The sequence below is a fragment of the Melozone crissalis genome, unplaced genomic scaffold, assembly GCF_028551555.1.
Source record: "Melozone crissalis strain CALT ecotype California unplaced genomic scaffold, PUWL_Pcris_2 ptg000057l_1, whole genome shotgun sequence".
NCBI lineage: Eukaryota > Metazoa > Chordata > Aves > Passeriformes > Passerellidae > Melozone > Melozone crissalis.
The window spans coordinates 5,099,152-5,121,611 of NW_026535835.1; the positions used below are offsets into that span (position 1 = coordinate 5,099,152).

The 22,460-nt window shown below is 47.6% G+C and overlaps 1 protein-coding gene across 6 annotated transcripts in view; it reads left to right on the forward strand.

Moving 5' to 3' along the window:
• The window catches only part of CAMKK1 (calcium/calmodulin dependent protein kinase kinase 1), a 93,598-nt gene that overhangs the window by 56,901 nt on the left and 14,237 nt on the right, over nucleotides 1-22,460 (forward strand). For all 6 annotated transcript variants that reach the window (XM_054287065.1, XM_054287066.1, XM_054287068.1 and 3 more), the window contains exons 5-12: nucleotides 2,851-2,902; nucleotides 4,061-4,194; nucleotides 4,817-4,853; nucleotides 6,727-6,748; nucleotides 9,540-9,628; nucleotides 20,316-20,515; nucleotides 21,136-21,189; nucleotides 22,022-22,095. In XM_054287065.1, the coding sequence (XP_054143040.1) occupies nucleotides 2,851-2,902; nucleotides 4,061-4,194; nucleotides 4,817-4,853; nucleotides 6,727-6,748; nucleotides 9,540-9,628; nucleotides 20,316-20,515; nucleotides 21,136-21,189; nucleotides 22,022-22,095 (662 nt within the window). The remainder of the gene's footprint in view (nucleotides 1-2,850; nucleotides 2,903-4,060; nucleotides 4,195-4,816; nucleotides 4,854-6,726; nucleotides 6,749-9,539; nucleotides 9,629-20,315; nucleotides 20,516-21,135; nucleotides 21,190-22,021; nucleotides 22,096-22,460) is intronic.

The following is a 22,460-nucleotide window of genomic DNA, read 5'->3' on the forward strand; positions in this document are numbered from 1 at the left end:
ATAATCCTGGGATCTCCTTTCCCTTAGGCAGCTTCCCTGTGCCTTCCAGCTGTAGGGTTGATAGGAAGAGAGCAGTAAACTTAGAAAATAAACACACATCAGAGAAAAGCACACAGTTCCTGCTGTTCCTCCAGGGGAGATGTCAAGACCCGTGTCCAGGCTCGGGAGGATGTGTGGAGGAAATCTCCAGGCTCCCTCTTTTCCTGAGAAAACTGAAGCAACACTTGCCTGGGCAAAGGGAAAATCCCTCAGCTTGGCTCTGAGCTGGTTCTTTATCAGAAAGGCATTATCTGGGTAATTAACTCTGCCTGTGAGTACAAATGTCTTTGGCTCTGCCTGCACTGAGCCTGGAAGGAGAGGTTTGCTGAAGCATCCCTGAGGTGCTCCCAGTGCAGCAGCCACCATTCAGGAGGGAGCCTGGTGCTGCCAGCTCTCTGTAATTACAGTGAGCCTTCACTGCCACGTGCCCTCCTCTCTGCTCTTGTGATAATTAAGTGCTTCTGGCCTGTTGCACGATGAACTTTGGTGTTTGTCAGCACAGTGGGACAGGTCCTCTCTTCTGCCCCAGTAGCAGATACTGGTGCTCCAAAACTGGTATAAGCATCTCCTGGTGCTTCTTCCAGCAGTAGTGGTGCTTTGCAGCCAACTCTCCTGCAATGCAGTAACCCCCCCACTGCCCCTCAAGTGTCCTTCAAGGAGTTTGGGTGACAGCAGGAGCTCCTGTTCCCCCCATTTCTGTCCCCAAAAGCAAGTCTTGTCTTAGCTATTGCTTCTCTCTGTGCCTTCCTGCTCCCTCCAGCCTCTCCTGGGAAGGTTTGTCCTGGTGTGGGCATGGCTGCTGGTGATGGTTCAGTCCCTCAGGCTGAGGCCCCCAAACTCAGGAGCTTTCAGCAGCAAATTGCATCTTCTATTTTGTCCTTTTTCTGAAGCTCCTTGCCAGAAGGCAGCAAGGACTCAAGATGGGATTGGAACAGGAGGAGAGTTCCCCTCCTGGGTTGGCAGTGGTTGAAAGAGAAATGGGTGTACTAATTCCTTTGATTTTTCTCATAAATTTTCATTATGGAGAGATAAAATGGGAAGCGTAGGAAGTCCTCCAGGCTTGGTCCTGGCCGTATTTGGAGGTGGTTGTGCTCGTCTTGGATCCTCTTCCAGCAGACCATGAGTCATTTGGCTGCCTGTATTGGGCACAGAGCTGTGCTAAGTCACAGATAAGCACTCCTGAGTCTGTCTCTCAACACCATCATTTCTAACAGTTGGCTGGAGCTGTCAGGCAGGATTGAAACACTGCTCAGTGTCTCCTCTCAATTACACGGGTGCAAATCCAGAGGATTTCACTGGATCAGTACCAAAAATAACAAACCTTTCAGCAAGCCATGAACCTGGAGCACTGATGGCAGGTGGGGATGTTTGGGCACGTGGTGCCATCACTGCCAGGAACAACAGCTTGGGAAGGAGCTCACTGGAGTGGGTTTGGTGACCTGTTCCTGGTATGGGGGTTAAAAACAGGTAATGGGCAGAGACCCTGCCTCTGTGGCACTGATGCAAAATTCCTGGGGGTTTGACTGTGTGCTGCAGAACCCTTGGTTAGCTAGATTGTGTAGGAATCACTCCAGTGGTAATTAGATATTGGATGCTATATTAATAGGAATATTAATAACCTAAGGGAGGGGAAGGAGGGAGTGACCATCCCAGCTCCTGGAAGCACAGACTGTTTTCTTAAACAAATTGTACCATGAGCTGGTTTCTCATTAAATATTCATCTGCTGGGCCACTTGGGCGGTTTGAGTGGCCCTCCAAAAGGTTATTAATGCACAGAGCAGATGGAGGCACAAAGACTGTTTATTAAATTCAGATTGCCTTTTGCCACTGTGCTACTGCCAGCTGGATGGCAGGAGGAATTACCCTGACTGTGGTGGGGTTCACAGGGGTCCCAGGATGAGGGAAGAGATGAGAGTCTTGACTCCATGTTTCAGAAGGCTGATTTATTATTTTATTATATATATTATATTAAAAGAAAATTATATATTAAAACTATACTGAAAGAATAGAAGAAAGGATTTCATCAGAAGGCTAGCTAAGAACAGAAAAAGAATAAAATCTTGTGACTGACCAGAGAGTCTGAGCCAGCTGACTGTGATTGGCCATTAATTAGAAAGAACCACATGAGACCAATCACAGATGCACCTGTTGCATTCCACAGCAGCAGATAATCATTGTTTAGATTGTGTTTCTGAGGCCTCTCAGCTTCTCAGGAGAAAAATCCTGGCAAAAAGGATTTTTCATAAAACATGTCTGTGACACCCTGACCCCTTCCCATACCTCAGCTGCCTGGGCTCAGTTTCCTTCTTATACCCCCTGACAACACCAAAAATAAGATGAAGCAGCCTTGAAGTGGCTCTGAGCTGGAGCATGGCCATAACATCATTTAAAACAGTGGGTCAGCCAGAGGAACCCACCTCTTCCCCCAAGCTTCTGCCCCAAATGCAGATATGAGGCTCCTCTTTCTTTGTCCATTTGAAAATGAATCTGAAATCCCTTGAAATTGAAATTCATTTGAAAATGAATTTGAATTTTTTTTTCATTTGAAAATGAATTTGAATTTTTTTTTTTTCATTTGAAAATGAATTTGAAGTTTTTTCATGGGGAAAGATGAAAGGAACAGATATCTAGCAGTGCTTTCAGGAGAGCCTGGGTCAGTGTCTGTCTGGTGTGGCCAGCACTGACCAGGACCCTGCTCTAGGCTGAGGAGCAGCCCTGGGCCAGTCCCTGATGCCCAGAACACCCCAGGCCACAGCAATCAGCTCTTTGGCTCCTGTTCAGTTTTAACACTGGTTTTTTTCCTTCCTCCAGGCTATGAAAGTCCTCTCCAAAAAGAAGCTCTTGAAGCAGTATGGATTTCCACGTGGGTATCTCACATTTATAGGCCTGCCTATTGTCCTCAGCCAGATTTCTCTGTGGAAACCTTGCCTGCAAGGGGTGCAGAGTGGCCTCCTGTGACAGTGCCCATGTTAAAAGGGAGCTGGTTAAAAGGGGTGGTGAGGGGGCAGAAACAGCCATAGGCAAATCCAACACACAGAAATGAGATGCCTGGCTCTGATTTTTGTGAGTCTCTTTGAAGTGCTGACTCTTCCATGTTCACCATTTATGAGGCCTAATTAAGCACTGGAATTAGGCAGGCTGTTCCCCTCCTTTCCTTCTCCTGGGATAGCACCTGGCTGCAGCCTGGGCCGTGGGATGCTGTCAGGACCCAGCACATCCCTCTGGCTGTCCTGGATGGCCAGGGCCCCTGCCAGGGGGCTCAGAGACCCTGGCACAGAGCCCAAAATGCCTGTGGGTTTGATTATGACCCATGGAGCAAGTTACCAACCTTGTATGATGATCAGCAAGCCATGACAGTTTAAGCAGAATAATAGTGAATTTATCACGGAGTGAAAAAGTAGATTTGGGGTTTTTTAGAATGGGGGTTCAGGAGGCAAGATGGAGGGATCTGGGCATGTCCAGCCTTTCTCCTTCTTCTTCTTCTTCTTGGCCTCCATCTTCTGCTGTGATGGTGGCACTTACAGATTGATTTAGAGTAGAAGCTCACTGTCTAACATAGGTGATGAGTATTGGAAAGGAATTGTAAATATTGTACAGGTTGTTTTTAGTATAAAGACATAACACAACCCTGGGGGCAGGCAGAGTGCCTGGACTGTCTTGATGAGCAGACCTTGGCAGGACAGGAGAAAGAATTTTATAGATAAGGAACAATAAACAACCTTGACACCGAGAAATGAAGAGCCCTGACTCTTTCTTCAAGCACCAGGCTGGGAAAAGAGACTTTCCAACTTTCCTTGGGGTCACTCTGAGCAGCTAGAGACCCGAAAAGGATGTCCCAGATCCAGCTGGGAGCAGCTGCTCTCAGTGGGGCTTGGAGAGCTCAGCTGCAGCTGGGAGACTGCAAAGCTCTGGGCTGAGAACAAGGTGATGATGAGAATGATGATGAGATCTTGCAGAGGGGCCAGTGCTGCTCACGCTGCTGCCAAAGCAGGAATTCCTCACTGTGCTGTCCCACTTGCAGGTCGGCCTCCTCCCAGAGGGTCCAAAGCATCCTCAGGAGAGCAGCCCAAGCCCATGGCACCCCTGGACAGAGTCTATCAGGAAATAGCCATCCTAAAGAAGCTGGACCACGTCAATATTGTTAAGCTGATAGAGGTGAGCTGCTTCTCCACCCTAATTTATGCTGAAAAAAAATCTGGTTTGTATTGCAACAAGAGGGTTTTTCTTCAACTGTTCCTACTTCAGCCAGAATTGGTTTAATATAGATGTTCATAAATTTAGGCTGGTGATTCCAAGCAAAATCTTACTGAGTGTGACTCTCAGGCTGAGCTCTGGGCTGGTGCCCAGGAGAAGGCAGCTCACTGTGCTGGTAGAAATGGCAGTGAGCTTTGATCACTGAAACTTGTGTGCAGACAAGCCTGGGAAGGTGCACAAGTGCAAGGCTCCAGTGCCATTTTCATTATTGACTGAGGGCAGTTTAGGACAAGCAGTGCTTTTATTGCTAGGCTGTTTCTCCAAATACAGGCAGAAGCCCAGATTTTTATGGAGACAGGAAAATCTGTCCTACAAAACCCCAAAAAAACCCTGTCCTCCAAAACCCCTCTAAATTCTCTGCAGGACTCTCTAAATATTAGCCTAAATTGTTCTCAGTGTTATGCAGCTCAGCACAATGTACTGGGAGTGTTACTTGCTTAAAAACCTTTTTTTTTTTCTGCTTTTTTTCCACTTTTTTCACTTTTTTTTTTCTCTTTCCCCTTTTTTCTCTGTGATCTCTCAGGTCCTTGATGATCCTGCAGAGGACAACTTGTACATGGGTATGTGATTCTCATAAGCTAACAGAACCCTCTGGGCTTGGGCCTGGTGCTGCCAGTGCCACGTGCCAGGACTGGGGGTCAATATTGCAGGAAATTTGTGCCAACCTCTGCAGATTTTTTGTTTTCGGCCAAGTTTAAATGCCTGTAAATGCAGCTGGGATGGAAAGGCCCTGTGCAGTGGGGTAAGGCAACCTTGTGTCAGCACAGCTGTGCACACCTCTGTGCCATGGGGGCACTGAAAACACCTGGCAGCTGCTCTGTCCCAGCTGGTTCCAGCCCCAAAGGCAGGAGGGAAGGGTGCAGGATGGTTTCCTTGTCCTCCTGCTGTGAAACTTCTGTAGGATGGTGGTAGTGACTCCAGAGTCACTCCAGTCTTGTCTGGGAGTGTTCCCTGTGACCCCTGCAGAGCCTCAGGGCCTCCTGAGGGAGCAGCACTCCCACCTCTGGTGGGGAACCCATGCCTGACTGGGTGTTTCTGCAGAGGGTGAGGCAATTCCACCCATTTTGTCTTCCTCTCCTCCAAACTCTGACAGTGCCAGCCATCCCTAACCCCCATTTGGGTGAAACACTGAGGGACAGGCCTGGGAGGGCCTGAGGTGCCCCCTGAGATGGGCTGGAGGAGGGGATGGCTGACCCTTTTACATCTCTGCTTCCCCCAAACTGTTTCCTGATGAAGCAGGTTCAAAGACTACTCCTCATGAAATAATTATGGGACACTTCTGAAGCTGCCTGGAGGAGGACTCTGCCTAGCAAATGAAGCAATTTGCCTTTGAAAGGCCACTTTTCCCTGTGGGCTGAAGCCCCAGTGGCATCTGGCAGCATCTCAAAGTGATGACAGTGGTAGTGGGGAGGGTGATTGAGGCTGTTTGTTTGAAGGCCTGAACTCCTGGGGATGGAGGAAAGAAGAGAGCTGAGGTAGAAAGCTGCAGAGAGGAAAAAAACCCCAAAACTCAACCAAAAATGCCCCGAGTGCAGAGCAGATGTAGATGAGGAGGTTTTTGTTCCTTGCCTGTGGCTGCTGGGATCAGGCACTGATGTGAGCACTTGGAATGGGGTGCCAGCAGGCACTGAGCAACCTGCAGAGGTGCAGAGAGGCTGAATAATGAAATGCTTCCACAGAGAGGTTGAATAATGAAATGCTTCCACAAGCTGCAGTTTCTGGAGGGCAAGGTGAGCCAATTCAGGCTGCCCTATTGTGTTTGTACCCAGTGCTTTGGGGAAGGGATCTGCTCAGATTTTTTGGGAGGTGCAAGCAAACCCCATGTAATTCATGAGGAAAGAGCTCTCCTACTCTAGGTAAAAGCAGATCCTTCTCCTGTTTGCAGAGCAGGATCAGAAAAACACTTTTCCCCAACCTCCTAATCAGACACACAAACTCATGTGCTCTGCAAACCCCAACTCACAGAAGCAAATCCTCCTCAGTGGCTCCTGCCAGGGAGTGCTTGGCCGTGACAAAGCTGTGGCTGTGCTGCTGATTGACACAGCAGAAATGGAGTAGCATGTTCCTACAGCATCTCCTTTGCTATCAGCAGTTTAGTGGGAATATCACACCAAACACCCTCCCTTGGAGGTACAGCAGGGCTCAAATCAAGCAGGGCTGGCACCCAGAACAGCAGCTCTGTGGGTGATAAATTAGCACCCACTGTGTCCCTGTGCATAGCAGGCAGGAGGGGGGATATTTGTCTGTGCTGAAGAGATGAATATTTTCATTTTGCATCCTCTGGTGTCCTTGTCATGGGTGAGGGAAGAGAAATGAGTGGAGATAAATTGATTTTGCAGGTATGGGAATGGATGTGTGTTTGTAGGTGATGAATAACAAATAAGCCCAGGCTGCTCTTCTCATTCATTCATGGTTTATTTCCTTTTCTTGCAGTGTTTGACCTCATGAGGAAAGGGTAAGTAGCCCTCCTGGGACCCCTTCTGTTGAAAATTTTGGTGTTCTTCATCAGGTTCTCATGTGAAATGGAGGTTTGATATGTCCCGTGGGGCAAACCCTGTCTGCAGGGCAGGCAAAACTCAAAAATTCCAGGATGCTACAGCCAGGAATGATGGTGGTGGTGGTGAACAGAAATGGGCTGGGAGGACATGTCCTGCTGCCAGACTCTGATGTGGAAAACAAATTCTATGACAATTCCTCATCAGCTGCCTGGAAGAAAAGGTTTGAATACAAGGTTTGGAACATTCTGCTGGGTTCCCTCTGACACAAGGGGTGTGTGGTTACACCAAGATTTACTTGGCACCTCAGCACTAACCTCTCACGGGAGGCTGTGCTGTTGGCACATTTATTTTCCATAGTAAAAGAGGGGATAAGGTGGTAAGAGGTTCCTCTCTGCTCTTTGCTACACCTGCACTGACTCTGCAGCTCTGCAGCCCCACTGAGGTCAGGATTTCTGTGCCCAGGATGGAGGAGATTCCCAGAGGGGTTTTTCCTCTCTGCCCCATGAACAGTTGCCAGCTCCAGTGGGTTGGTGGCAAGAGGCTCCCCAGTCTCCCTGGGGATCAGGCTGAGGGAGCTGCTGGAAACAGCTGAGGCTGGGGAACCTGTGCCTCCCCCAAGTGCAGCCTGGCTGCCTCTGGCAGGAGGCCATTACACTCCATTAGTGGCTCTGCCAGCCCTGCTCCCACATTTCTCCCTGGTTCCAGCAACAGAAAAATGTGCATAAAAGAGGGAGGGGAGGCAGTGGCAGGAGAACAAAATGGGAGGTGAAGGTCATCAATCCAGTGGGCAGCCAGGGAGAGGAGGGAAACGCTGCAGGGAGGATTTGCTGCTGGGTGCTGAGGGGAGCAGCCACAGAGTTTTGGCAGTGGCTGTTCTCTGGCAGGGCTTGGCTGCCAGGATGGGGTCCCAGGAGCACTCAGTGGATGTGTGTGCACATGCAAAGCCAAGCTGTGAGCACAGGCAGGGTCAGCCCCCAGTGCAGGTCCTTTGTTGCAATAGGACACAAAATTCACGACATGCAGAAGCTGAGATGTCCAAAGTACAAAAAAGCTAGTTTATTTTTGAACTCTAATATTTATAGACTTTCAAAAGTGACTGTGGATTGGAGAATGAAATTGCTACTTCTCCAGCCACACTAGTCAAACTAACAATCTATTTTTCTTCTTTTGAAAAGATTTTTTTAAAATATTTTTTAAAATCTATATTTAAAATCTATTATATATTTTAATATATTTTTATATATTTAATATATTTAAAAATATAAAATATTATATTATATATAATTTATATAATATACATAATGCATAAATATATTTAAATATATATAAAATATATTTTAATGCATTTAAAAATATATAATAAATATATAAAAATATAGGGAATATATAAATATATATAAAATTATATTTTATATAATATATAAATAAAATATAAAATGTTTTAATGTATATAGTATATTTTTAATAAATTGTTCATATGTTTTAATGAAATATATTTTAATAGAATATATTTTTTAAATGTATTTTTAAATGTTTTTAAAATCTATTTTCTTCTTTTAAAAAGAAATACAAAACAATCATTATTTACATTAAAAGTATGTGGAAAAACTCCATTATAAAAATGTAAACATCAAAAAACTTCAAAAAAATTGTAAAAAAACAAAGCAATAGTTCTTAGCTCCAGCCATTCATCCATGGGGGACCAGCAGAGTGTGACTGGCTCTTAGAGCCTCTTTGCCCTGAGCTTTCAGCAGGCACAGGCAGGAGAGGGGCTTGTAGAGCCCTGTGCTTCCCTCAGCAGTGGCAGCATTCAGAGGAAAGGAGAGGAGAAGCTGACCAGGTAACCTTGGCTGTTCAGGGCTGAATGGCTGAGCTTTGGTGGTGGCTGAACCCTGAGCAGCTCAATAGGCTTTTAAAGCAGTTCAGCGCAATGCACAGAAAAATATTCCCATTTAACCTTTGAGCCAGTGGTTCCTGTGTAGATTCTGCCTCACAGCAGCTGCACAATGACGTTGTGTCAGGCCTGAGCCCAGCAGGCAGGACATGCAGAGCACAGCCACAGGCACTGTCCCCACTGTCCCACTGCTGACTGGGATCTCATGGCAGTGCTGGTGCTCACAGCCATGGGCAGCTTCAGCAGGAAGCCAAAGGCCAGGTCCAGCTTTGTTCCTGTGCCATTGGGACTGTCAGTGAATATTTTGTCTTATTTGGTACAGACAGCAGCAGTTAATCCTCATGATGATGAGGGTGTGGCTCGTGCTGGCTCAGGGCTATGCAAAGCCACCCAAGCTCAGTAACCAAAGCATCACCACCTGTTTTGTTTGCCAGGTTTTTTTGATGGGTGTTTGCTTCCTCTGTTTCCCCCCAGTCAATTCATTTTAGGTATCACAAACAATATTAAGCCAATAATGTCCGTGCCAACAAATTGTGATTCTAATCCTGCTTCCTGGTACTTGCAATCCTGTTTGTCTGGGTGAGCAATTTGTGTCAGCTGGCTTCTTCCCTGTCTCCCAAATAACTCTCCCACTGTTGGGAAGGCCAGGCAGGCTGGGAACAGCTCTTGTGCTCCAGATGCCAGTGGTGCTGCAGCTCCTCTGTGGAATTAGCAATCACCCTGCAGGGATAACCCATCTCTTCTCCTTGTGGGAGCCTCAGTGCTGGCACTGGTGATGGAGAACAAGCTGCTGCAGTGTTTGGGTGCTGCTGGCCTCGTGCAGAGCACTGAGAGGCTGTCCCTGTCCCCAACAGGCCCGTGATGGAGGTGCCCAGTGAGCAGCCCTTCAGCGAGGAGCAGGCTCGGCTCTACTTCCGAGACATCGTCCTGGGCATCGAGTACTGTGAGTACCCAGCCCTGCACAGCCTCTGCCTCGGCCCTGGGGGGAAATGAATTTATAGAGAATTCTCCAAGCCTGCCAGGAGGCTCACACAGTGTGCATCTGTATGCAAAACTTGAGATAAGAAACGCTGGCTTAGAAATGCCATGGAATAGGACAGATATTGTTGAGAGAGAAATGGAGCTAGGAACAAGTTTCAAAGGAAGGCCTTAGAAAAAGACTGGATATTGTAAATGCAGGTCTGCTGATGAGGGGAGAGAATGGTGCATCTGACTTTATGTTCTCAGAAGGCTAATTTGTTACTGTATTACACTATATTATATTAAAGAATACTATACTATACTAAAGGATACAGAAAGGATACTTAGTGAATGCTAAAAAGATAATAATGAAAGCTCCTGACTCTTTCCAGAGTCCCAACACAGCTTGGCCCTAACTGGCCAAAGAGTGAAAACAACTCACAGCAGAATGCAATGGAACAATCACCTGTGGGTAAACAATCCCCAAACACATTCCACATGAGCACAACACAGGAGAAGCAAATGAGAGAAGAAATGTTTTCCTTTTCTCTGAGGCTTCTCAGCTTCCCAGGAGAAAAATCCTGGGCGAAGGAATTTTTTCAGAGAATGTGAATGCCACAACTAGATACTTTGGAGAACTAGAACTATGAATGATGCATTGTAGTTGGATCCACAAGAGTTAATTTAAGATGATTGGCTTTAAGGCATTCACAGCATGGTGTGGCTAAAGCTCATAGACCAAGAAACACTTACAGTGTATTGGAATTAAGAAATAGTTGGCTTCTAATTGTGATAGTGTGAATTATAACATCTGTATTGTCCCACCCTTCTCATGAGACTGAAAATAGAATAAAAAGTTTTTAAAACACCTCTCAGTTACCCATCTCTGGGTCAGAAAAGGGTATTGTCCAACACCCCTGCAGCTGGGCAGGGGCATCTTGGCCCTGGGGGCTGTTGGATGAGGCACAGAGGTTGTTACCTTGTGTTTCAATTGCCAAACAGCTTTTGATTAGATCCATTAATAGCAGCTCATAAAGCAGCTCCTAAATCTCTTAGGTTGGATGGGCTCTTGTGGATTAATAACAGACAATCAAGAAAGTTGGAATACAGCTTTCACAACTGAGAAAAGTCACCAGTACAGTTAAACAGGAACCCATAATGTGGGCCGGGTTGTTCAGTGTGTTCCTAAATGACCAGAAAAAGGGTAGAGAACAATAAGAAATTGGTGATGGCACTGAGATATTCAGGATAGGTGTTAGAACTGACTGGGAAGAGTGGCAGGAAAATGCCATGGTAGCAAGTGATAAAATGGCAGATAAAAATTCATGTTTCTGATTGCAGGGTAATGCATGAGGGAGAGACGCGCTGAAAATACATACAATGTGATGGGCTCTAAATTATCTCTTCTCACTCAGGCTTTGTTCTGGATAGTCCTCTTGAAAATGCCAGCCCGTTACTTAGTGACATTCAGCAAGGCTAACAAGATTTGGGGAATTATTTGGAATGAAGGAAAGAAGAAAGTAGAAAATGTTATTGTGCAGTTGTTTGGATCCCTAAGAGCTCTTAGGTACAGACAAGGAGTATCCTGAATATTATGTGCAGCTTGGCTCAGCCTGTCTTAGAAACAGAACTCCCTAGAACTGAGGCCCAAGAAGGATGATGAGAATGGTCTGGAATATCTTAGGTACAGAACTATGACCAAAGCTCTTAAGACTGGAAAATTATCTTGGGAAAGGGTGCTATGGCAGAGGCTTATAAAATCCTAAGTGTCAGGGAAGTGCTGGACAGGAAATTAATCTTTTCTCTCTCTAAAAACACAATATCTAATGGATAGCAAAGAAAATAATCAGGTAGCCAGTTTAAAGCAGAAGGAATTACCCATTCTCAACCACTGAAAGAGAGCAAGGTCTCTGAGCATGATGGGCCTTGCTGAGGCAGAGGAACGTGGTTTGATGGTCTCAGTCTCTCTCCTCATTGAAATGCAGCACCACCTCACTTTTTGTCTAAAACCAGCAGGGAATAAAATCAGTGTTTGCAAGTCTGACAGTCCAGAAGCTTCCAGGTGCTGCCAAAATTAGTCAGGTCACCCCAGAAAGTTGGTAGAAGTTAATATATGAATGAGAATCTCAAGACTGTCTTTGAGTAGAGCTTGAAGGATGAAGATGCAGCTTTTTATGTTTCCATTAGCATTCAGATTGCAGCAGAGCCTGTGTGCCTCAGCTGGGAGAGACAAGCTCTGCTGTGCTGGGTGCTGCTGCAGGAACAGTTCCTGCTCAGAGGAAACTTTGAGTTTAGTACACAGGAAAAAAACCCCAGCAAAGTGTGGGTAGTCTTAAGCAGAGAGAATTAAATTCAACAATAAATTATAGGATGCCCAAGCACTCCCAGCAACAGAACAATAGGATGCTTTGTTTTGGACCATTGAGTAACCACTTATTTTATTAGCAAATGAAAGTTAAAAATTGTATTCTCTCTGAACTGCTGGCTAAATGCATGGCAATTATTATATAATTAAGAGGAAAAGTGCACTGTTTGTGCATGCTGAAGGAAAAGTGTTGCCAGGCAATCCAGAGATTGCACGGTAATTTTAATGTAAGCATCCATAATTGTTGTGCAATTTGGGAGGCTCAATAACCTTGCAGCTGCTTGAAGCTCCCAGTCACCACAGCAGCAAATGCATCATTGTTGGTTGGATTTCATCAGGTTAGAAGTTGGAACCTGCATTCCTGTTGGAGCCTGAGAGGTGCTGATGGTGAGCAGGAAGGGGAGCCAAGGTGGTGTGAGATGTGAGCTGACCTTTTAAATCACTGGTGATTGAAAACTGATGATTCAACTACTGCTCTGTGGGCACTGTGCGTCTCTGGGGACTGCACTCACTGTTTTTTCCAAAATATGGAGTGTGCCTGGGGTGGAGGCCTCCTGCAGGAGGGATGGCTGTGGGGGGAGGTTTGGAGAGAGGCAGTGGCCCAGGTGATGAGAACTGGGTGGGAAGCCTGGTCTAGGCATGGTGGGAGGCTGGGACACAGCCCTGGAGAGAGCCAGGAGCTCCCTGAGCCAGGCAGTGGCACTGAGCTGTCACCTGCTTTAGGCTGGGCTTAGTACCAGGAGTGCACTTAGACACCAGCACAGTCCCAGATTGTTCAGGGTCTGGGAGCCAGGGAGAGCTGCCCATGGCTGAGTCTCTCTTCCTCTGGCCCTGCAGGGCTATTTGGGAATGCATCTGGAGTTTAGGCATGGTGATATCACTGATTCTGGTTTAGTGTCCCTGTCCCAGGCCTGCTCAGGGGTGTGTGGAGTGTCAGGAGTTGTTCAGGAACATCAAACTGAAATGGGTGAAATGGGCTCTTCACAGCAAAGTGGTTTTGCTCCCATTTTCAGGACTTCCCCAGTGCTGCTGGCCCTGCACACCCCACACAGCCTGGCCTCTGTGTCAGTGCCAGCAGAGTGGCAATTCCAGAGTGTGCTGAAATGGCAACATCCAAACCACAGCTTCCGCCAGGAGCAGGGGCCCAGCTGGGATGGAGCACAGGGGGAAGCTGAGCCCTTCCAAAGGGCTGGGGGGTGCTGAGGCTGCAAAACTTTGGCCTTCAGCAACTTATCCAGGTGGCAGAGGCTTAATGGGTGCAGCAAGAGAGCAGCAAAACAGTGGAGACAGGTGACAACACCACTTTGGATGGGAAAGTTTGGATTATTTGGATGGGAAAGTTTGGATTGTGTCATTAACTAAAGCATGTGCTTAAGCATCTCTGTCAATTAGGGATATGTGCAATTGCCGCCTTTCCAATTGTACCTCCCCTCTAATAGTGCTTTAAACTTCAGTCTCCCTTCCAGTAGGCAAACTTTGCTTTCATAGAGATACTCAGTAGAAATGTTTTATATGTATCATTTCTAAAGGAGCTTTTAAAAAGCAAGATTGTGTTAACCTGCTGGATCTCCAAGGTTTCCAGAGGGGAATGCAGTGAAAAGCACCTTTTCTCAAAGGACTAAGGAACAAGACCTCTTTGCCACTTCTATCTCTGATCCCTCTGGGTTTTCACTCCCTGTTAGTGGATTTGTTGATAGGAAATGGTCACCATGCTTCATCAGCAGGCATGAGGGATATGCCAGGTGGGTATCCCAGTTTGATTTTAGGGCTGGGATGTGAGAATCTTCATTTAGTAAGAATTCATTAAGAAGTTTCATTCCTTCCTGAGCAAGGAATAAGAATAAGCAGACAGAAGGGCTGTGCAGGCAGGAGCTGGCAGTGACTCTGGCCAGGAGCACACAGTGCAGAGCACACACAGTGTGGCCCAGGGGAAAGCCCTGCTGACTTGCACAGTGCAGATGAAGCACAGTGACTGTCCCTGCTGCTCTGGAGCTGCCAGCTCAGTATTCCAGTCACGAGAAGCTAAAACAGTTTCTGTCAGCCTGGCTGGAGAAGGAAAAACCTTATTTCCTGTAAAAGCTGCTGTTTTCCTCCTGTGACTGTGTCTCAGGAGGGTCAGTTTTGGTCTCCCCTCTGCAGAGGAAGGCTTGTCTCTGAGCTGTGGGGTTGAAGGGAGGGTAATGGCATGCAGCTAAAGCCATTGGGAAATTCCCATTCCAGCAGCAGCTCTCTGCAGTGACCCAGGGCCCTGAATGCTGAGCCTGCAGCCTGAACAAAGCTCTGGCTTCTCAAAGCTGGCTTTTCTGAGATAAGAAACTTGGTTGTCAATCTATAATTTCCACTATCTTTAAGGAAATTTAGGCAAATGAGCCAACACAGGGTAGTGTCTTCTGTACAGTATCCAGTGCAGGGTGGATGCACCAAGGCATCAGTGGTGTGGATGGTTTGGTCTGGTTTGAGGTGAGTTCCTCAGGCTGGTGTGGGCCAGCAGAGCTGGGATATGGGTCTGTGGTGGGGCTGCTGCAGGCTCTCTGTGATTGCCAGCAAGCTGCTTGCTCCCATGTGGGAAATGGGGACCTGCCTCTTCTCTGCCCCTGCCTTGGGGCTGTACAAGTCTGGAGCTCCTCAAACAGAGCAGGTTGAGGTGAGAGCTACAGCTGCAAGGTTCTTGGTGATATAAATGACACCACCAGGAGAAGAGAGGCTGGCTTGTGTTCTATCACATGCAGACAAGCTCTCCTTAGCTGATAACAACCAAACAAAAAAGCCTTTCATGAGCAGCAAGTGTTGCTGATACCGATCGATAAGGACCGTACAAGAGTGAGAGTAATTAGCTGGTGGAGGAGATCAGAGAGATCTGCTGGAGCCTCTTCAGATCAGGCAGTTTGATTTCTGATGTTTGATGCAGTTCTGAGGCTGCTCAGGGTTAGAGCAGGCCTGGCACAGCCTGTGCAGGGTGTTTGGTACCTGTCCCTGTTCCCTGTTGCGTCCTGGTGGTGTCATGGATTCATGAGCTCTGGTTTAGTGTCCCGGTCCCATGGCTGGCTCAGGGGTGTGTGGAATGTCAGGAGTTGTTCAGGAACATGCAAACTGTCACTGGGCTCCTGGTGAAATGGGCTCTTTTGCTCCCATTTTCAGGACTTCCCCAGTGCTGCTGGCCCTGCACACCCCACACAGTCTGGCCTCTGTGTCAGTGCCAGCAGAGTGGCAATTCCAGAGTGTGCTCAAACGGCAACATCCACAGCACAGTTTCTGCCAGAAGCAGGGGCCCAGCTGGGATGGAGCACAGGGGGAAGCTGAGCCCTTCCAAAGGGCTGGGGGGTGCTGAGGCTGCAAAACTTTGGCCTTCAGCAACTTATCCAGGTGGCAGAGGCTTAAAGGGTGCTGCAAGAGAGCAGCAAAACAGTGGAGAGAGGTGACAACAGCACAGCTGGGATCCTGCCCTGCCCCTGCAGAATGGGGTGTTCCCCTTGTCCCCCCTGTCCCCTCCAGCCCTTCCCCAGCACAGCCCTGTGGACGGGCAGCCCTTTGTTCTGGGCTCTGCATGGGGGTGCAGCAGTTTCAGGTTCTCTGAGCTCCTGCAGCAGCTTCCTTGGGAGGGTGTTAAATCATTCCTTTGCCACAGGGCCAATGTGAGAGCAATACTAAGCAGGCTCTGCAGTAGCTCCATATGGATTGCTTTTGTCCTTGGATGGGAGTGGGATTCTGCATTTAATCAAGCAGAATTCAGCACTGGCCTCAGTAAATAGCAGGATGTGTCAGTGCAGTGCAAAGTTTTATATGTATCATTTCTAAATGAGATTTTTAGTAAGTTTGTGTTAACCTGCTGGATCTCCAAGGTTTTCAGAGGGGAATGCAGTGGAAAGCACCTTTTCTAAAAGGACTAAAGAACAAGATCTCTTTCTACCACTTTTAAATATGCTCCCTCTGGGTCTTCATTCCCTGTTAATGGATTTGTTGGCAGACAGTTCCCAGGCATTGGCCTCTGAGTGAAAGGGAAAGTTCTGGAATAGCCTGTGGGGTCTGGAGTGAGGAATGTTTGTGAAATGGCTGTGTTGTCCCACCTAGGACTGAGCAGAAAGGAATGATGGCTTTGCTAAGGAGCAGGAGGGCAGTGGCAGAGCTGTGGAGACCCAGAGAGGAGTGCACAGATAGGAACCAGCTGGCCCAGCAGCAGAGAACTTCCCCAAAATCCTGCCTTTTCTCCAGCCCCATCTACTGCACCACAGTTGGCTGCTGGTGCCAGCTGGGTTCAAACACAAAGTAATGAAGAAACAAAAAAAAGAAAAGCCCTAAAAAGCCAGATTTTCAGGAAGACCTTTAATTTTAGGCATTTTTTTTCATTGAACACCCAAGTACAGGGTTTTGTAGGTGCAGTAGGTGCAGCATGCCTGCTGGAGCTGTGTCTGAAATCAGGAGGGACAGGGGAAGGATGCTCCTTTCCCAAGCATTGCTCACACTCTGTGAGCTCTGAATCCTCCTTTGGGGTTGTATCCCCACAGCCTTCAGCAGGCTGGTTTTTGGCAATAGTGCTCCATGCCCAAATTCAGGAGACAGACCAGACTTTTAGGCACAATTTCCTTGTTTCTGAGCACCCTGGAGCTCTGGGTCCTAAATCCAACTTCAGCTATCCCTGGTCAGGCTTTCTGACACAAGTTGTGTAAAATGTTGTGCCCAGGCACTCACTGCCCTGCCTGCTGTTCATGGGTGTCTATGAGGATTAATAAATAAGGATTTCTACTGCATTTGAGATCTTTTCCTCGATGATGCTCTAGGAATCCATGGAATTGTTATCCAGATGCAAATAGGCCTGAAATAGTGTTACCTTTCCACTGCCATGAAGGATGGGTCTAATAAAACCAAATTTAACAGGGTGCTGCATAGTCAGACTTTGTCCTGAGGGCTCTGTGATATCTTAGGTGGTTTCATTTTCATTATGAAGAAAAACCAACCCATGCCAGCACACAAAGTGCAGGGTGGTTTGGAGCCCAGGGAGGTCATTCTGGTGAGCTGATCCCTGCTTTAAGAGCAAAACCCTTTCCAGGTAAAAGCAACACATGGAGCCATTTTGTCAGCACGCCAAAGCAGCTTCAGCAAAGGGGCAGAATGTGAAAATGTAAATGTGAAAATTTAAATTTTTTGCCTGGGCAGCTCAGCATCGATTTTAACCAGGGGAGGGGTGCAGGAAAGTGCATTTGCATGGGGATGAGTGGTTTCAACTGTTGGTGTGGCCTTGGGCATGACTGAAGGGCAGCACCACTGGGATGGTCCTGCCCAAGGCTTCCTGCATCCAGCAGCCACATCCCATCCATGTGGCTGGGCTGGCTCTGAGGGCGCTCTCTGCCTGCTTTGAGACTCTTTCTGTGCTGTAGCAAGAAAAAACCCAGAGCCTTGCACTTAGAGCAGGACACAGAGTAGCTGGAGGTTCTCTCAAAGGCATGGATTCAGCTTAGGGGTCCCAGTGTGGTTGTGACAGCCTGGCCAGACAGAGAAAGCCAGATAAACTTTCCCAGGAATTGTGCTGGGGAGTTTGAGAAGGCACAAAAAGCTTTATTACAATCTCCTGATATTTATAACCAACATTGTTCACCCAGAACATGATTGGTTCTTAATAACACCTGGTTAATTAGGAACCACCCTTTGTTAAAACACCTATAAGAAACAAGGATTTCAGGTTTCCTTCATCAGGTTAGCAGCTCCACACCAAATCATTTATTGGCAGATGTGAGCACTTGCTCTTTCAGTTTTTGTGGGTGTGATGCTCATTTCCACCAGCTGCTGCTCAGTCTCCTGTCCTTCCCCCTTCATGGACGGCTGTATGGAAATGTAAGGCTGGATAGAAAAGGGGATTTGCAGCCAGCTGGCAGGAGACTTTGGTGGCTGTCACACAGTGTGTGGGTGGGACACTGCTCCAAATCACCTCCCCTCTGCATCTGTCCCCTTCCCATCCCAGTCTGGTATTACTTTAGATGGATGCCAGGTGTTTTAAAGCACCTGGGATGTGACATTGCAGAGGCCAGGCTCACTCCTGGGCTCCTCAGCCCTGCAGGAACTTGTGCTGAGTCTCTCCTGTGAGCAGCCAAGGTCAGCCTGGCAGAACTGTGATGTTCTCACCTGCAAACTCAAACATTCATTGGCCATGTGAGCCATGGTTTGATGGCTTTGGTTTGTGCAGAGGGTTTGTTTCTGATTTCTCTGTTCTTTGTTTCTGTGCCCAGCAGCCAGCAGTGTCCAGACCTGCTGGGGACCAGCAGCTGCCCACAGTGTTCCTCAGCTTTCATTAGATGGTGCAGAGGCAGGGAATGTATTCTACAACATACACAGTTATATGAGAGAGAAAATGCTTTGTGGTTTTATTTTTTTGTGGTTTTTTACTTTCCTTTAAGGAATAAATAATAAAAATCCTGGAGTACTTGCTTGCCTTAATTTTCACGTTTAAATTTTCACATTCTGGCAAGCTCCAGGGATGTGCTCATATTGTCCATATTTGTTTTGGGTTTTTTTTAGAGGCTTTGGGATTCTCAGCCCTGTAGTACCAGGCATAACAGCAGACACCTGCCTGAAGGGCAGCTCATCATCTCTTGAAGGAAAACTTCACTCCCCCCTCACCCTTATTTGCTCTCCCTCTATTACCATAATGAAATGTCAGCTTGCCACCAGCTCTGCTGCTGAGCAGATGTTTCCTCCTAATTGCTGTTGTTGCAGGGTTTGGGTGTTTATCCTGGCTGTTAGCATTAACTGCCTCCCAGCACAGCCTGGCCATGCAGTTGTGCACATCTGGAAGAAAATGTAAGTACTGGTGCTCTCCAGCAAGTTTCTGTCTGCTGGATCTCCAGAGCAGCTTTTTAATGTGCCAAGGACAGCATCCCCCAAAAATGCTTTAAACTGAGAAGAGAGCTTTGCAGAAAATACCTGCAAGTGTGACCTCCCATCCCCAGGGATGGCCTGCTGGAAAGTTGGTTTGAAAAGAGCAGAAAGTTAAATGAAGTTTGTTCATTCTTGGTCCCAAAGCACAAACTGGGATGCTCCACAGGGCAGGCTGCCTTTGTGGCACTGTGCAGGTCAGGTTTGTAAAGCAGGAAAGGGTTAGACCAGCATTTTCCTCCACCCAACATGTATTTCCTAGGAGATATGAAAAGTGCTCATGGAGGTATAAAAACAAACATGCCCTGTTGGCAAGAAGGAAATGTGAAAACAGTGGTTGGAGCCAGGGGAGGAGGGAGGCCAGGGGGTCCTGGTCCTCTGGGGAGGGCAGGATTAGAGGATTTCCTCCTCCTCCTTCAGTAAAATCTCCTGGGTTTTCTACAGTTCTGTTTTGGGGTCATTCCATGTTCTGAAAGTTGGTGGGTTTTTTTTTAATTTTTCAAGTTCTCTGAGTTCCTGAGAAATCAGCCACCTCCCTGCAGCTCCCTGCTTCACTCAGTGACCTGAAAATGTCTGTCAACTGCAATATTGCACAAGAGAGGTGGTTTGGGTGTTGTTTTCAGGGCATCTCAGCCTCCATGCTCTCTGTAAGGGTTTGTTTCATGTTGGATGTACAAGCTGGTGCCCTCATGGAGTGGGACAGAGCTGGAGATTCATGGAATGAAGGGCCAGGTCTGGCTGCAGGACTGGTGGGAATGCTGGGCTGATGGGCCAGGCTGGGTTTTGGGGTGATGCAAAGCAAGGTGAGGTTGTTTCTCTATTTGTGGGCTCCACTGAGAAGTTTAACTAAATAAAGAGTGACTCTTTGGGATGCTGGTGCTTGCTCCAAGCTTGGAGCTCCATTGTCCCACCTTTTAGCTCCATTATTCCACCTTTTGAGCTAGAAATGCCCACTGATTTCTGAGCTGTTGGCTGAACCTGCCCTCTGCTGTTTGTCACCTGTTTCAGGTGGTTCTGCCCCTTTTGATGAGCTTCACAGCACTGCAGTTTCAAAATAAATAAACTCAAAGTGAACCTCTTCATTTGGCTCCCATAAACCTCTGATCCAGCAGGTGGCCCAGCCCATCAGCTGGTGTGGTGAGGCCAAGCAAACCTGCAGGATCTGAGTGGTTCCTTTCTCCAGCAGCATTGGTTGTTCCCTCTGGCTGAGCTGTCCCTGAGTTTGTGGATTTTCTTTGCATAATTCCGGACGTATTTCTGAGAATTGTGTCCCAGTGAGGCACCAAACAGGAATGGCTGCAGGAACCATTGTGTTCCATCTCCACAGCAGCTGGGAGTGTGCTGCCTGAGCTTCCACCTTTATTTTCCCCTCCTGGAAAGGTTTCCCTGGGTGTGTTGGCTGCCATGGCCAATTCTGCTCCTTTTTTTGGCTGTTTTTCAGTGCACTACCAGAAGATCATCCACAGGGACATCAAGCCTTCCAACTTGCTCTTAGGAGATGATGGCCACGTGAAAATTGCTGATTTTGGTGTCAGCAATCAGTTTGAAGGGAATGATGCCCAGCTCTCCAGCACAGCAGGGACTCCAGCCTTCATGGCCCCTGAGGCCATCTCACAGACTGGCAAAAGCTTCAGTGGAAAGGTGGGTCTGTGCAAACAGGGGCTCCTGGGACCCCAGCATGGCACAAAGGGGGTTCTGCCACATCTGCCTGCTGGCTGTGGTACGAATTTGGGCTGACATTCAGTAAAACTGAAGCTCTCATTCTCTCCAGTCCAGCCAAAGCTCACATTGGTGGCTCTGTGACACTTTGCTGTGGATCCCTGCTAGGCAGGAGCCATGCCAGAGCCCTTTCCCTGCCCCAAGGGAAAGCAGGAAGCCTTTGATTCCCTCCCAAAATTAAGAAGCACAGGGGGCTGTGAGCACCAAGGCCATACCTTGATTTCCTGGAAGTGACAGACACAGCCAAAGGTGATTTTAGGGGTAACAGGGATTTTTTTTGTCTGGAAAACTGTTGAGTTCAGCCCTGAATGGTGCAATTTCCTGTGAGAAGGGGCTGCTTGTGCTCACAGCAGGGCAAGGGAGCAGTGCCTGGCCCAGCACAGCCCTCACTCCTCAGGTGTGCAAGAGCTGCCCTTATGAGCCCAACATAACAGAAATGTTAAATCCATACAAAGAGTGTTTTCTGAATTGCTGGGGAAATCCAGCTTGCTCAAATCAGCTGTGTTGCCTCTCCTTTACCCTCTGTTCATGCTCTCTTTCAGGCCCTGGATGTGTGGGCTATGGGAATCACCCTGTACTGCTTTGTTTATGGCAAGGTAAGCTGCCTTTCAGTGCTGGAGCCCTGCTCTGCTCTGCCTGCCTTTTGACTCGTTCCTTTCCAAATAAAGGCAAATATTGGAGACAAAGACCTACCCTCTGTAAGCTCCAAACCCCCCTGCAGATCAGAAGGGGCTGAGGCTGTGATCTGTGGAAAGGATCATTCCCAGTACTGGGCCCTGAATGCAGAGCTGCAAACCCAGAGCAGCATCAGCAGCACCAGCAGTTTTTAGGGGTTTATCCACATTTCCTGCATTTAGAAATGAGACAGATAGAGGCACAGGATTGATCCCAAACTGCTGCAGCCCTTTGGGAACCAGATTACAGAAAGCTCTGGCTGCCAAAGCTGAGTTGGGAGTGATGGGGGGTCCAGGTTGGCAGAGGCAGCTCCTCAGTGCTGTCCTGTCATGGCCTTTCCCTCCCCTGTGGCCAGAAGCCCCATGTCCCACCTGTGCTGTCCCAGGATGAGCAGAACAGGAGGTGTGAGCACCTCTGAACCCCTGAGCTCTGCAGATGCCACCACAGGCACCCAGCTCTGGGTCAGAAGTGGCCAGAGGTGACAGAGGCACTTCATGGTCACTTTGCAGGCTGGATGAAGGAGGGATTCCAGTCCAGTTATGTATTCCCCAGATGCCTCTGCTGTTCTTCTGAATTTATTTTTTTTTAATAAGGAATGAATTCATTTATTGTGTGTGGGGAGATTTAATTTATTTCCATCTCTGTGTAAAATCCAGGCAGTGCAGAGGTTGTACTTGGTGTTACATGAATGACAAATGCCTGAGTGATGCCAGCATCTTGGACAACTGGAAAATCCCTCTGTTTGTTTTACAGTGCCCTTTTATAGATGAATATATTCTGGGTCTTCATAATAGGATCAAGACCAAGCCTGTGGAGTTCCCAGAAGAGTGAGTAAACTTTGCTCAGCTGCTGTAAAATAAAGTTCAGTTTTCAGCATTATTCTCAGTGTGGCACAGTGGTCACCAAGGGGGATGGACATGGCTGAGGTGCTCTGTGTTCTCCTGGGTCCTTCATGTGGGTTTTGTGCTGCTGTTGAGGTGTTCAAAGTGCTTCTGCTCTTCCTCTAGCCTTGCTGTGCACACAGGGACTAAAGGAAATGGCTCTTTGGAAGTGAAGGGGTTCCAGGATCTTGGAAGTTCTGCCCCACCTGCTGACCCTGGAGATGATGGATGGTTTGATTGGGGTTTTCTCTCTCCCTGTGCAGAGTGATTTAATGTTTTCATTTTCAAAAGCAATGTGGTGATGAGCCTTG